This window comes from Humulus lupulus, chromosome 4 (assembly GCF_963169125.1).
Source record: "Humulus lupulus chromosome 4, drHumLupu1.1, whole genome shotgun sequence".
Taxonomy (NCBI): Eukaryota; Viridiplantae; Streptophyta; class Magnoliopsida; order Rosales; family Cannabaceae; genus Humulus; species Humulus lupulus.
Genome location: NC_084796.1, coordinates 237,443,421 through 237,459,242, shown reverse-complemented (window position 1 = coordinate 237,459,242; position 15,822 = coordinate 237,443,421). Strand labels below are relative to the sequence as shown.

At 42.4% G+C, this 15,822-nt stretch overlaps 1 protein-coding gene across 1 annotated transcript; it reads right to left on the bottom strand.

Moving 5' to 3' along the window:
• Positions 1-13,715: 13,715 nt before the first annotated feature.
• On the bottom strand, positions 13,716-14,789 carry LOC133833030 (uncharacterized). The gene is made up of 2 exons (XM_062263294.1): positions 14,538-14,789; positions 13,716-14,468 (listed from the first exon to the last, which is right to left on the bottom strand). The coding sequence occupies exons 1-2, from the start codon at positions 14,787-14,789 to the stop codon at positions 13,716-13,718; spliced, it is 1,005 nt and encodes a 334-aa protein (XP_062119278.1).
• Positions 14,790-15,822: the final 1,033 nt, after the last annotated feature.

Genomic DNA, 15,822 nt, shown 5'->3' with positions numbered 1-15,822 from the left:
GTATTTTCTATTCTAGTTATGTGTTTCTAATCTTTTTAAGATTATTAAGGTGATGATGAAACAATATGTAACTAGATGGTATTTATTTTGTATGTTGATTTCCCATTTTGTGCAACAAAGTTTATGGAATTTTCTTCTTCAAATATCTTCTTTCATCTTAAATATCATGTATTTTGGATTGTTAGCACATATTTACACTTATTCTTTGTGCAAAAACATAATATTCTTTGTGTAAGACGTGTCATTAAATTGTACACATCCATACAAAAATATTATGTTTTGCCTTATAAATAATGTTCATTGATTTATTTGTTATTTCATTAGATTGATTTACACTAAATGCTTTGAAATTATAATTTTGAAAAGTGAAGAAAAGTCCTATCTTTTTAGAAGTAATTTGTGCTTAAAATTATACATCTATTTGGAAAAATTATAGTTTGATTTATTTTAACTATCACTAAAACTTGGGAATCAATGTACTTATAAATATTATTGAACTTATATTTTGTGGATTCTAAACCTTAATAATCTTATTTTACTATTTCGATTTCGATTTCTACTTTTAATTTATATTTATATATATTGTCTTTAATTTTTATATTATTGTCTTTTATTGTATTTTCATTATTCAAAAATCTCTTCAATCTTTGGAGCTAGGTTAGAATTTGTTAATTTTGGTTTAAAATAGTTTCCTTTTCAAGTTTAGACAACTCCTTTGGGTTCGACCTTGTGCTTACACGAACATTATTCTATAAATACGATTCGTGCGCTTGCGAGTATAAATATTTAAAACATACTCGTTTTGGGTCTATTAGAGACTCTCAGGAAGACATAGTCTCCCACTTGGAACTCCATGTTCCTGCACTTCGGGTCAGCATAACTTTTCTGTCTGCTTTTAGAAACGAGCATCCAAGCTCTGATCTTCTCAATAGCCTCATTGCTCCTCTGAACTACCTCTGGACCCAAGTATCTCATTTCCCCCATCTCATCCCAGTGAATGGGAGATCTACATTTCCTAGCATACAACACCTCATAAGGAGCCACCCCAATGGTCGACTGATAGCTGTTATTGTAGGAAAACTCTATCAAGGGCAAACACTTACTCCAAGAACCTTTAAAGTCTACTACACATACTCGCAGTATGTCCTCTAATATTGGGATCGTCCTCTCAGATTATCCATCTGTTTGAGGATGATAACCTGTACTGAATTTTAGTTGTGTACCCATAGCCTTCTGCAAACTTCCCCAAAACTTGGAAGTAAATGTTGGGTCCTAGTCTAACACAATCGACCTCAGAGCCCCATGAAAGCGTACTCTCTCTCTCACATAGAGATCAGCGTACTAGTCAATTGTATATGTCGTCCTCACTGGTAAACAGTGAGCTTATTTGGTTTATCGATCCACGATAACCCACACCAAATCATATTGACGCACAGTCCTGGGTAATCCAACCACAAAATCCATTGTGATATCCTCCCATTTCCACTCTGGATTATCCAGAGGATGTAATAGCCCTGCTGGTCTCTGATGCTCAGCCTTGATCTGTTGACATGTCAAGCACTTAGCCACATATTCTGTCACATCCTTCTTCATCCTAGGCCACCAATATAGCGATCTCAAATCCTGATACATCTTCATGGTGCCTGGATGCAAAGAGGAAGGGGTACTTTGAGATTCATCCAAAATCTCTCGTCAGATAATAGTGTCAATCGGAACACAGATCCGACCCTTGTATCTCAACAAGCCTATATCTGACATTATATAATCCCTAGCTACTCCAACTAGGACATCCCCTCTGATCCTCGCTAGTTGTGGATCACTCAACTGACTTTCCTTTATTCTCTCCAGAAGAATAGACTGTAGTGTGATGTTGGCTAACTAGTCCACCACCAACTCTATTCTAGCTCTAGTCATATCCTCTACCAACTCCCTAGATATTTGCTTCGCACTGAATAACTGCCCCGGACTCTTTCGGCTTAAGGCATCTATCACCACGTTGGTCTTTCCTGGGTGATACAGGATTTCACATCCATAATCCTTCACCAACTCTAGCCAACACATTTGTCTCATGTTTAGGTCTTTCTTCATGAAGAATTATTTCAAGCTCTTATGGTCAATGTATATCTCACACTTCTCCCCATAAAGGTAATGCTTCCATACCTTTAATGCAAAGACCACTGCTGCCGATTCCAGATCATGAGTGAGATATCTCTGCTCATACTCCCTCCACTTACGTGATGCATAGGAAATCACCTTCCCTGATTGCATAAGGACACAACCCAAACCATGTCTTGAGGCATCACAATATACCACATACTTCTCCTGATCCGTTGGAAGACATAGTACTGGAGCTGTAACCAAACACCACTTCAGTTCTTGGAAGCTGTTCTCACACTTATCTGACCATGCAAACTTTCGATTCTTGCATGTCAATTCTGACAATAGAGTAGCAATCCTTGAGAACCCCTCCACAAAACTCCTACAATAGCCTGTCAATCCAAGGAAACTTGTGATCTCTAAGGCGTTCCTTGGTCTTGGCCAATATCTAACTGCCTTAATCTTTCCTAGGTCCACCTTAATCCCATCTCTATTGACAATGTGACCAAGGAAAGTCACTTGCGATAGTCAGAACTCACATTTCTTGAACTTCGCATATAGCATGTGTTCCCTCAGCCTCTGTAGAACAAACTTGAGATGCTGCTCATGTTCTGCCTCAGACTAAGAATAAACCAGAGTATCATTGATGAAGATGTTCACAAACCGATTCAAATAATCTTTGAACACCCTATTCATCAGATCCATAAAAGTAGCTGGGGAATTAGTCAAACCAAATGACATGACTAAGAACTCATAATGCCCATATTTTGAGAATAAGGCAGTCTTCAGTATATCTCCCTCCTTGATCTTTAGTTGGTGTTAACCAGATCGAAGATCTATCTTTGAGAATACCATCTTACCTTGCAATTGATCAAACATATCATCTATCCTTGGCAGAGGATATTTGTTCTTAATGGTTAACTTGTTCAGTTCCAAGTAGTCAATGCACATCCTCAGATAATCATCCTTCTTTATTACAAATAGGACTGGTTCACCCCATGGTGAAAAACAAGGTCTAATAAAACCCAATTCTAACAGCTCCTGCAACTGTACTTTTAGTTCTTTCAACTCTGCTAGGGCCATCCTGCACGGTGCCCTAGACACTGATTCTATCCCTAATGTGATTTCGATAACAAACTCTATCTCTCTGTGTGGCGTCAACCCTTGTAAATCCTCTGGAAACACATCCAGGAACTCACAGACTAGTCTAGTCTCTACTGGTCCCACTGGCACAGCCTAAGTGGTATCTACCACACTGGCTAAGAATTTTATGCAACCACCTCGCAGTAGGTCTCTAGCGTCAATACTGATATCATAGGTACATGGGGTCCATGCACAGTTCCAACAAATACAAAGGGGTCATCTCCCTCGGGTTCAAAGGTTACCATCTTTTTCTTGCAGTCTATGGTTGCCCCATAATTCTCTAACCAGTCCATACCTAGAATCATGTCAAAGTCGGTCATAACCAACTCTATCAAGTCAACTGACAACTCTCTATCGTCTACTGTTACTGGTAGTGATCTGACCCATCTCATGGAAACTAAAAACTCCCAAGGGAGCAGTAAGGTCTCGAACCCCACAACATAATAATTACATGGCCTACATAGTCTATCAATAATCCTACTAGCAACAAAAGAGTGTGTTGCACCCAAATCAATCAAAACATTATAAGGGGTTCCAACACTAGAAAGATGACCTGTCACTACTGAGGGACTAGCCTCAGCTTATGCCTGAGTCAGTGCGAATACTCGAGCTGACCGCCTTCCTTGGTTCTTCCTTTCTTTCTTTTGGGAAATCTTTCTTTAATTGTCCCACTATCCCGCACAAAAAGCAAGCCTTTTCCTGACACTCTCCTAATGGCGCCTCCTGCATCTGGCGCACTCTGGGAAGGTCCTCCATCCTTCATTGCCACCTTGGTGGCCTATCTGAATACCACGTGGTCTCCTACCCGGGCTTGAAGTTGGAAAGGCATCTGGAGCCTTCCTTTTCTGATCACTGTGGCCTCCGCCCCTACCAAAACCAATAAATGGAGGTCCCATTCTCCTAATGTCTCTTTTGGTCACGTTCTCTGTGCCCTCAGTAGTAAGGGCCTTCTCTACCACCTGTGCATAAGTCGTCACCCCTGGCACGGTGGTAATGCGAACATCCTGGGCTATCATAGGTTATAGCCCCTAAAGGAATCTTTCTTCCCTTTCCCATTAGTGAACACCAAGTCTGCAGTGAACTTGGCCAATCTATCAAACCTCAGAGCATACTCTGACACTGACATATTCCCCTGAAGCAATTTACTGAACTCTTCAGCTTTTGCAGCCCTAACTGCATCATTGTAATACTTCTCATTGAACATAGTCCTTGTAGAGGTGATTTCCTACAATTGATTAGATGGGCACCAGCAACCTGTCAAAAATAAAGAGAGAGAGAGAGAGAGGAGAGTTCAATTGGGAGCACTGGTGGGGTGTCAGCCAAAGGGACTCCGACGCTCAAGTTAGTCGGGTTGTAATGAGAGCTAATTAAAAATAATGAAATTATAATGAAAATAACAATATATTGATGGATGGATGAGTAGTAGGATGGTCAAAGTGACGACAGAGACGACGGCAGAATTCAATGTTCGGGTTAAGTCCGGTTGAGTCAGACCAGGCTGACTGATTCAACTTGCTTGATTGGATCTCCTAGAAAGAGTAATTCTTCGTTGCAGTAAGAAAATAAAGTATAGTAAAATGGTTATCAGATGTCCCCTCCTCAACCCCTGAGGGTCTTATTTATTATTCTTTTTCTTTATCGTTATTCCTCCATCTTCCTAATTCGTCTGACTCGCTCCAAGTGGTTTCTTTTCGAAATTCTTGGCAAATGTGGTGCGAGCGTTGACTGTTTCAAGGTCTTTGGCTGACTGGGCATATCCGAATTTGGGTCCGGGTCCAGGTTTGGTTTTGGGCATTTTGGACGGTTCATTGTATATGCGAACCTATTCACATGGGTTTGGGATTTATTGGCTAGTCAGGCTGGCTTATTGGGCCAAGATGCTAATCTAACTGCTTGTTGGACTTCTTTTTTTTTTTTTTAATCAAGTAGACAGATTTTGTCCACTACAGTTTGTCCCTCACTCTTTGGTATAGAATTCATTATTTATCAAAGAGTAGGAAAAATAAATTAATTATATCGCAATTTATCCAACTCAATCGGTCCCAACAGTTAGAGACAATTGTCAGAATATGCCTTGACTTTATGTACCCCTTTCAGCAATTATTCACGGGGGCCTCGCACAACAATTATAATGTGCATGTGGCCGAGTTTCCGAGTGTCTGAGTATGTGGCCTTATGCGGCAGTGCGATGTGCCTGTGGCTAAGTGTTCGATTGGCCTGTGGATGCGTGCAGGCCTCGCTGGCCGAGTGACACACACTCGCGCGCATCTGGATGTCCGAGTGGCCTAGGGGTTTATTGACGCACGCGACTAGTTGACCGGTTGTTCGACTGGCCGAGGGGCCTACTTATGCGCGCGGGCCTAATTGGCCGGTGTCCGAGTTGCCGAGGGACCTGCTGATGTGCGCGGGCCTTGGCCGAGTGACATGCATCCGTGAGTTAGATTGTCCGACTGTCCGATCAAGATGTTTATTAGCCAGGTATATACACGGACATGTGGTGGATTGTCCGAATGCCTTGTAGACTAGAGTGCATATTGTTTGGTACGAACTGTGTGCATGAGGGGAGCCAGGTCCGATTGGAGCTCACAAATTTTATCAAGCTTTGTGTGATTTTGCCTGGGTTTATATTTTACTAAGTATGTCCAAACCCAAACATGCTTTTTGGTAAATTTGTTTGTAGGTATACTATTTTCCCCATTGGATGGTTGACACTTGTCATCCATCCAAGGTCCCTTTGAGCCTATAAAAGTGAGCATTGTTTACAAGCTCTTCACATTTGGTGCAGCATTTGGTGGGGCTTGTCTTAAAGACTTTGAGGAAAGCTCTCTAGAGGTTGGTTTCCTTTTCCTTTCTTTCTTTGAATGTTCTTATGTCGTTCTTCGTGTTCTTATTTGATCTTGAAGTCGTTTTGTATAGGTTGTAGTTGTAACTTTAGTTTGATTCACTTTTTATTGCCGTTTGCATTTGATCTTTGTTGATAGTAGGAACATGTTTTTTTTACTATTTTCCATGTATTATGATGTTTTTCCTTAGTGAATACATACTCTTAGGACGTTTGACCTTATGTCCGACAGTCTGGATGGTTAGATGAGAACTAGTTGTATGTCTGTCTTTTTGTCAGCCAATAACTTTTTGATCTATATTGTCTTGCTATCTGGTAGGCCGATAATGTTTATAATTATTTGTACGTCCACTCGAACTTAGATAGTGCATTTGTTCTAGGTGGTCTTTCGAGCATGTCTTCCAGTAATCGATGCAGTCTTGCTGGGTCTTCTGGTAGGATGACCTGTTCATCTAGTGATGATGGTAGCTGCACCAATCCCAATATTCCTATTGGCGTGGTCGAAATTGATGTGGATAGTGATGAGCCTATAGTTGGTGGTCAGTTTAGTCGCATGCTTATGGGTTGTAACCCGAAGTCAAAGATTACTTTAGAGGATTTGCCTCGGCTTCGTCAGGCTTATGATATACCTAGTTATGCTAGTCTGCATGCTCCGTCTGGTGGGGAGCGGGCTAATTGGAATTTACCTGGCTGGGTATGCATGTATGAGCTTCCTTTCAAGGAAGGGTTCAAATTTTCTCTTCCTAGGTTAGTGAAAGAAGTATGTGAATATCATATTGTATCACCCAGTCAGCTGATGCCGAATGTCTGGTGTGTTCTGATGGCCATGGAAATTTTTAGTGAGAAACATGGCATTGAGTTTACTGTTGAAGAGGCGTTACTTGCATACTCTTTGAAGGAGCATTATATGGACAAGGGTAGATACCAATTCTTGTCTCAGTAGAAGAGTTCCCTTATTGTAGATTTGAAAGATTATGACAAACGTTGGAAGGATCGATACTTTTTTGTTTCTCATAATGTGTTGGGGTTGCTGGCTGATTGTAAGATTCCTCATGCATGGTCTTCAGCTAGTGAGTGCTTGCGTGTGATGAAATTATTAATTTCTTTCTGTAGTTTTTGCTGACATTCTTCTGACTGGTTGTTTTGTTTAATTTGTAGGCAGAGTGAACTTACCGTTTGCCTGGATGTGTCGAGGAGCTCAAGGAAGGGTTGATCAGTTTGCTGAGTTTCGAGAAGAAGATCGTAGGTGGCAAGCGATCTTGTTTGATTCGAATCTTCGTGGTAGCTCTTTGTGGAGTCAGGTTCCTCGTCATCCTGAAGGTATTACCCTTCCTACGAGTCGTATTCAATCTCGCATTATACTTATCACACGAAGTCTTGAGATTTTGGGGTATGAATCATCTTTGATGATTGAACTGACGCCAGGCGAACAAAATTTTGCAGACCTTCTTATGGCTGGAGAAACGTTTCGTCTAAATCTGACAGGCTTTGGGGCTATGGAACGCCTATGAGCATGTAAGAAGCAGGCAATTGCACCTTCAAGTGCTGAGAAGGATGTTGTCAATGAAGTTCCTCCTCCTCCTCTTCCTACTGCTGGAAAGACTCAGAAGAACAAGAAGAAGTGGAGTTCTCCAACTGATTCGTCTGACTGGTTTGCTGAGAAGATAGAGCTTTCTTTTCCGTCGTCCGCCTCAGCACATTCTGAGTTTGGTCCTCACCTTGAGGAGGTTAATAAGCTACTATGGGCTGAGGACAAAGACAGGTTTGATCAGCTTGGATCAAAGTCATCGCTTTCTGCTTCCATTTCCCACGTCTTTCAGGTTTTTTTGATTTATCAATTTTATTTCATAATGATGGGTAGTCAGATTGATTGATTGTTTTGTTATTGTTTTTCTTTATTATGGCAGGGTATACAAGGCCTTATGTGGGCAAATGAGAAGATTCAAGAACTGGAAAAACAAGTGAAAACATTGAACCGTCAGAATGTTGATCTGTGGTCTGAGGTCAAGGGATTGAAGACTTGCAAAAAAGACCTTGAGAAACTTAATGGGGATCTCAATACCCAATTGGATTCCAAGGAGCTAGATGCTAGTCGACTACAACCTACTTTGGATACCTTGGCCAATGTTCGAACCAAGGTTGATATGTTAGAAGGTCGTTTGACTGATATTGCCTTAGAGGCCGAGATCCAATGTCGTGGTCAGATGGCGATTGACTTTTGTGATGGGAAGACTAATTCCTGGAATGTAACTCACTTTATAGCTGATTATGAAGAACTGCAACAAATGAGGGTTGAAGAGGCTATTCAAGCTAACAATCTACCTGTCTCCTTTGGAGACATGACTACAGGCGATCTTGGGCATGAGGATTGATTTTTGACCCTTGCTTGATTTACTATTTCTTTGTTGTAGAAGCCTTTTTTTTTTCTTCTTTTTTTATAAGTTTTTTATGATTGCACAAACTTTTTTATAAGTTGTTGTTGTAATTTCTTTCTAACAAGATTATGTCGGTAGTAGTCGGTCTAGCCTGAATGGTTGATATGGTAGGCTGGCAGTCTTGATGGTTATGAAACAATCTTGTATTTTGGCTCAAAGTAATCTTGTATCCTACATATTTTTCTTTATATTAAAATGACTAGAAGTATTATCTTACTTTTCATATTAACCTTGTCCGGATGACTGACTGGGTGGCCGATTTACTTGGCTAATCATATCATTCACCATGGTTTTCTGACTGATGATATACTCTATCTTTGTCCCCCAGTCTAAGTGTAATATACTTGGAATTTTAGACATAGACTATTGGTTTTCTTTTTTGTGTTAACTCGGGCGTTTGTCCTCAGATAAATTATGGTTAGGCTAGTTCACTTTCTTGACTAACTTGCTGGACGACCAATCTTAGGTAAAAAGAAAACATTGGATGTAATTTGGGGCTGCACTCCATAGAGTTTCCTACATACCCTTGTCAGGGATCAAGCCCAAATGTAGTTCTGACACTTCTTGCATGATAGTGTCAGTATGTTGCTTGAATGAGGATCCCGTGAGATCAATGATGAAAGAAAATGAAAGAAAACTGGGTTGAGTTAAAAGTGATACTGTTTTAAGTGGACAGCGTTCCAGCTATTGTTGATTTCACGTCCATCTTTAGTTTGTGGCTTGTATGCTCCATGTCCGACTACCTTTGTGATCAGGAAGGGACCTTCCCATGTCGGGGCGAGCTTACCTGCTCCCACTGCTTTAGTGTTCTGGAAGACTCTTCGTAGAACCCAATCTCATACTTTGAATGTCCGAGTGCGGATGTTCTTGTTGTAATGTCTGGCTATGCTTTGTTGATAGGCCGAGACTCTTAAGAGTGCTTTTCTTTTGTCGATGGTGTCGAGTTCATGGCACATGTTTTCCCAATTTGCTTCGTCTGTCGTCAGCTCATATCTGGCTGTCGGAACTTCACTCTCAGTTGGGATGACTGCCTCCATCCCGTAGGCTAATGAGAATGGTGTTTCCCCTGTCACAGTCCTGGTTGTGGTTCGATAAGACCATAGGACTCTCGGCAACTCGTCAGCCCATCTTCCCTTAGCTTTTTTGAGGCGCTTCTTGATGTTGTTCATGATAGTCTTGTTGGATGACTCTGCTTGTTCATTTTCTTGGGGATACCTTGGTGTGGAGAAGCTGAGCTTGATGTTCTAGAATTTGCAGAAGTCTTGGAAGTCGAAACTGATGAATTGATAGCCATTGTCTGTCACAATTTCTTTTGGTACTCCGTACCTACAGATCACATTCTTCCAAATGAAGCCCTTTACTTCTTTGTCTCGGACTTGGTGGAATGAGTCTGATTCGATCCACTTGCTGAAGTAGTCAGTCACTGCAAGCATGTACATCTTTTTTCCTGGTGCGGTTGGAAGCCTGCCTACAATGTCCATCCCCCATTTCATGAATGGCCAAGGGGATGTGATGGAGATTAGACGCTCTGGAGGTTGGTGGGATAGTTGGGCGAACCGTTGGCACTTGTCACATCATCTTGCATAGTCGGAGGAGTCGGCTCGCATAGTTGTCCAGTAGTAGCCTTGTGTTAGGGCACGGTGCGCCAAGCTTCGTCCTCTAGAGTGGTTGCCGCACTCTCCTTCATGCAACTCAGCCAGTATGTACTTGGCCTCTGTAGGGTCAATGCATCTCAAATATGGACCAAAAAATGAACGTTTATAGAGTTTACCATGTATGATAGTGAAGCGGGATGATTGACCTTGACCTGACGTGCTTCGTTCTTATCTTCGGGAAGTATGTCCTGCCCCAAGTACTCGACTATTGGAGTCATCCATGTTCGGTTGTTGGAGATGTCACTAACTTACTCTTCTTCATCTTTCCAGACAGCTGGCCATTGGAGATATACTACAGGTATTGTCTTGGGGTCGGTTATCTGGATGGAGGATCCAAGGTTTGCTAATGCATCTACATGACTGTTCTCCCCTCTTGGTACTTGGTTGATAGTGAACTCGTCAAAGACTTACTGCAACTCTTTAGTCTTGTTGAGGTAGGCTATCATTTTGTTATCCCGGGCCTGATAATGACCTTGCATTTGGTTGACTACCAATTGAGAATCACTGAAGACCACGATCTTTTTTACTCCCATGTCTTTGGCTAGTCCGAGTCCAGCTATCATTGCTTCGTATTCAGCTTCATTGTTGGTAGCTTTGAACCTGCATCGGACTGCTTGTTCGATTACGTCACCTTGGGGTGAAGTCAGGATGAGTCCGAGTCCGAGTCCACTTCCTCTAGTGTTACTTGAGCCGTCTACTTGCAACTCCCAGATTTCGGCTGACTGTCCCTCGGTCAGACAACAAAGTTCTTTTCTACCTGCACATGAATGTTAGGTGTAAAATCTGCAATGAAGTCAGCTAATACCTGAGATCTGAGGGAAGTTCGTGGCTTGTATGTTACTTCGTACTCACTGAGCTCTACCGGCCACTTGGTCAGTCTGCCTGACAGTTCTGGTTTATGGAGGATTGTTTTGAGTGGGAAGATGGTCAAGACCGTTATTGGATGGCACTGGAAGTATGGGTGTAGCTTCCTTGCTGCGTGGATGAGTGCTAGTGCAAGCTTCTCCAGCTGGCTATATCGGGTTTGTGCATTAAGCAAAGCTTTGCTTACATAGTAGACTGGAGACTGCTTGCCTTCCTCTTCTCGGACTAGGACTGCGCTAACTACCGTCTCGGATACTGCTAGATAGATGAATAATGTCTCATTTTCTTTTGGCTTTGAGAGGAGAGGCGGTCTAGTCAGGTACTGTTTTAGCTGGGCTAGTGCCTCTTCACATTCAGCTATCCACTCGAAAGTTTTTTATTTTCTTAGTATGTTGAAGAAGAGGTGATATCGTTCTGAAGACTTTGATATGAATTGACTATGTCCTGCAATGCGTCCAATTAATTTATGTACGTCTTTTATGCACGTTGGGGAAGGAATCCTTTGGATTGACTCTATCTGTGCTGGGTTAGCCTCGATTCCCCTTTGGGTTACTAGGTACCCAAGGAACTTTCCTGCAGTCACACCAAAAGAATATTTAGTTGGATTCAGTTTCATATTATATTTCCTAAGAATGTCAAAAGATTGTTTTAAATGGCTGATATGGTCCTTTGCAATGAGGGATTTGACGAGAATGTCGTCAATGTAGACTTCCATCGTCTTCCCCAGATAGCCAACAAACATCTTGTTGACTAATCTCTGATATGTTGCTCCTGCATTCTTCAATTCGAATGGCATGACCTTGTAGCAGAATATGCTTAAGTTGGTCATGAAGGATGTCTTTTCCTGGTCTTCTGGATTCATCAGGATCTAGTTGTATCCTGAGTATGCGTCCATGAAGCTTAGGAGTTCATGACCGGCTGTGGCGTCTACTAACATGTCTATGAGTGGTAATGGGAATGAGTCCTTTGGACACGCCTTGTTTAGGTCTGTGAAGTCAATGCAAACTCGCCATTTTCCATTCTTTTTTTTCATGATGACTACGTTGGCCAACCAGTCGGGATAATGCACCTCCCTCACGAACCCATTATCAATAAGCTTTTGAACTTCTTCGTTAATGGCTTTGTTCCTTTCAGGGGAAAATTTTCTTCTTTTTTGCTTCCTTGGTGGGTAGTCTGGATCAACCTGAAATTTATGGACAATTACTTCGGGGTCAATTCCAGTCATGTCCGCATGGGACCAAGCAAAACAATCATAATAGGCAAATAAAAAATCAATGAGTTTAGTTCTGATGTCAGGGTCCAATCGTCACCCGATTTGGACTTTGTGATTTGGGAAGTCCAGATGTATCTGGACTTCGTGCAACTCCCTCCATGTCTGGTTGGTTCATCTGGGAGTCAGTCAGTCAGTCTGTCTTCCTGTAATTGCTATAACTGAGCAGGTTTGGCCTTCATGGTAGTCTGGTAACATGCTCTTGAATCTTTCTGTTGGCCTTTAATTTCTTTTACTCCCCATTTATTTGGGAACCTTAGGACTTAGTGGTATGTTGAAGGGACTACCTCCATTTCATGTATCCATGGTCGACCTAGTATCACGTTGTAAGCAGACGGAGAGTCTACTACCAAGAATCTTGTGCAAAGATTGACTCCTTCAGCATAGACAGGTAGTTCGATCTCTCCTAGTGTGTTCTTTTGTTCTCCACTGAAATTGATGAGGATTGTAGTCTTCTTTATGATCTTTGATTCATCTATCTCAATTTCCCTAAGAGCACTTAAAAATAAAATGTTAGTTGAACTGCCATTATCAATAAGTATACATTTAGTAAGACAATTAGCAATGTAAAGTGCAATGACAAGAGCATCATGATGTGGGTTGAGGATTCTGGTTGACTCTGTTGTTGAGAAACTGATGGTTTGAGCTGGTAGGTTGATGGTATCCTTCTCTGTCCCGCTGGACTCTTCTTTGATCCAGTTGGTCTGCCTGGCATGTCTTTTGGCTGCTGAATGGGTGGCTCCACTTACCTTAGAGCCACCAGTTATTACGTTCACTGTCCGTTGATGAGTAGGTGGCTTCGGCAGGGTTACTTCTCTTCAGATGACTGACCTGTCTGCCTCCTGCTGGAATGTTCTTTTGCCTTTTTCTGTGAGCAAGTCAGTTAGGTGATCACGTCTTAATAGGTTGGATACTTCGAGTCTTAAGGAAATGCACTCATCTGTTCGGTGACCGTGGTCGTTGTGGAACTCACACCATTTTGCTTTGTCTCGCTGGTCAGACGGAGTCCTCATCCTTTCCAGCCATTTCACTTTGTTTCCGAGTCCTTTCAGTACGCCACGACTTTGGCTGGTGAAATTGAAAGATTGTATTCTGGTATCTTTGGTCCATCTCATAGACGTGTCTCGGACGACCGGTTGTACTCCCTCCTTCTGTTCTCTGATCTGTTGGGATACGGGTATGGCTTGGATTGTATATCACTCTACCATCTGCCTGCCCTTGAGTCTCTTTGAGTGTCTTTCCTTGGAGAAGAGTGATAATAGTTAGCTTCATCCTCCTCCCATTTGATCTGTGCCCAGGCTTTGGCGAGAACGTCTTCCATCGTCTTGTAAGGATACTTGGTAAGTTCTTTGTATAGGTCTGAGTCATAGTGGAGTCCTTTACGAAAGGCTGAGATGGCTATGTCCTGATTACAATGGGTTATAGAAACGGCCTATGTACTCTTGTAAGGTCTCACCCCGTCGTTGAACTATGATGTAGAGGTCTTCTGCAGACTTTTCAAGTTTCCTGCTACTAGCAAACTGCTCAACAAAAGTGTTAGTCAATTGTGCAAAAGTAAAAATAGAATTATTAGGTAAATTAGTATACCACTGGAGGGCTGGTCCAATCAGACTAAAACCAAGCCCCTTACACATGCATGCTTCCCTCAAATCGCGTGGGATGGCAACGGTGAACATCCTCTGCCTATACTGTGCGATGTGGTCATCCGGGTCAGACGTCCAATCAAACATCTTCATATTTGGGAAGTTGAACTTCTTTGGAATTTCCACTAGTGCAATGTCGTCTATGAATGGAGAGCCTGCATAACAGCTTGCTGCACTCTTCTTAATTGGAGCTGGTATCTCAGGAATCCGTTGAATGAGCGCCTCAATCTCAGCTAACTTTCGAGCCAAGTCAGGAACTTGGATTGGAAATGAGCTTGTGGTTGCTTGGCGGATTGGCTCGCTCATGACTGGGTGATTCAATCCGATTGTCTGCTGCTCAGGTATATTCTGACTAGCTCCAATGATGGTCTGGCTGGCTCCAATGGTAGGCTGATTAAAACTTGGAACCTGCTGCTGTCCGAGTCCAGTGGCTGGCTGACTGGCTCTTGGAAGTTGCCTGACTCCTAGAATCTGTTGTGATCTGGGCGTAGATGAATGTCCATGTTCAGTCATGGTTATCTATTCGCATGTATTGACAACAAAATTTTGAATGTTAGACATGGTGGGTGGAGTTTGATAATTCCTTACCGAGGGTGATGGAATTGTCCGATTCGGTCCATCACTGTTAGAGATAGGAGTGAGGTCTCCCAGAGGTTGCATAGGGCTGACTAGGCCTCGGAAGCAGGATGGCTGAGCCTCAGTGGCTTGAGAGGACATGGCCTCCATTCGTACGAGCAGGTCAGCATTCTCAGCTTCGAGCCTCCTCATTTTCTCGCGTTCTTCATTCATCTGGGCAGTAAGAGCAGCGAGTTGAGCAGACAGATCGGGTGTCTCAGTCATGTCTGACATGGCTCTTAAGTGAACTTCTTGATCTCTTTGTCGATCGTCTGATTGCTAGGGCCCCACGGTGGGCGCCAAATTGTAGAGGTGATTTCCTACAATTGATTATATGGGCACCAGCAACCTGTCAAAAACAAAGAGAGAGAGAGAGACGAGAGTTCAATTGGGAGCACCGGTGGGGTGTCAGCCAAAGGGAATCCAATGCTCAAGTTAGTCAGGTTGTAATGAGAGCTAATTGAAAATAATAAAATTATAATGAAAATAACGATATATTGATGGATGGATGAGTAGTAGGATGGTCAAAGTGACGACAGAGACGACGACGAAATTCAATGATCGGGTTAAGTATGGTTGAGTCACACCAGGCTGACTGATTCAACTTGCTTGATTGGATCGCCTAGAAAGAGTAGTACTTCATTGCAGTAAGAAAATAAAGTAGAGTAAGATGATTATCAGATGTTCCCTCCTCAACCCCTGAGGGTCTTATTTATTATTCTTTTCTCTACCGTTATTCCTCCATCTTCCTAATTCGTTTGACTCGCTCCAAGTGGTTTCTTTCCAAAATTCGTGGCAAATGTGGTGCGAGCCTTAACTGTTTCAAGGTCCTTGGCTGACTGGGCGTATCCGAATTCAGGTTCGGGTCCAGGTATGGTTTTGGGCATTTTGGACGGTTCATTGTATATGTGAACCTATTGTTATACCCAAAAATTGGAGATCAATAACGTGGAAATAAAGGTGACGTATGGCAATGCATTCCTCAGAGTTGTGATAAAGGACCCGGTAGACTGACGAAGAATTTGGACTTCTTGAAAGATGTCATAACCAAGCCAAGTGCACCTTAGTCCTAGGAGGCTAAGGAGAATGCATCCTAGGAGAGCTAAGGAGAGTGCATCCTAGGAGGCTAAGGAGAATGCATCCTAGGAGAGCTAGGGAGAATGCATCCTAGGAGAGCTAAGGAGATGCATCCGAGGAGAAACATGGCATGTTAGAGGAGAGTGCCATGTTGGAGGAGTTCCATGCAAGCCAAGAATTG

What these genes read in the sequence shown, in the direction of transcription:
- LOC133833030 (XM_062263294.1), bottom strand. Translation starts at nt 14,789, where the DNA reads ATGACTGAGACACCCGATCTGTCTGCTCAACTCGCTGCTCTTACTGCC. An exon ending in GGACAATTCCATCACCCTCG is followed by an intron (nt 14,469 to 14,537) that starts GTAAGGAATTAT and finishes ACATGCGAATAG; the next exon opens with ATAACCATGACTGAACATGG.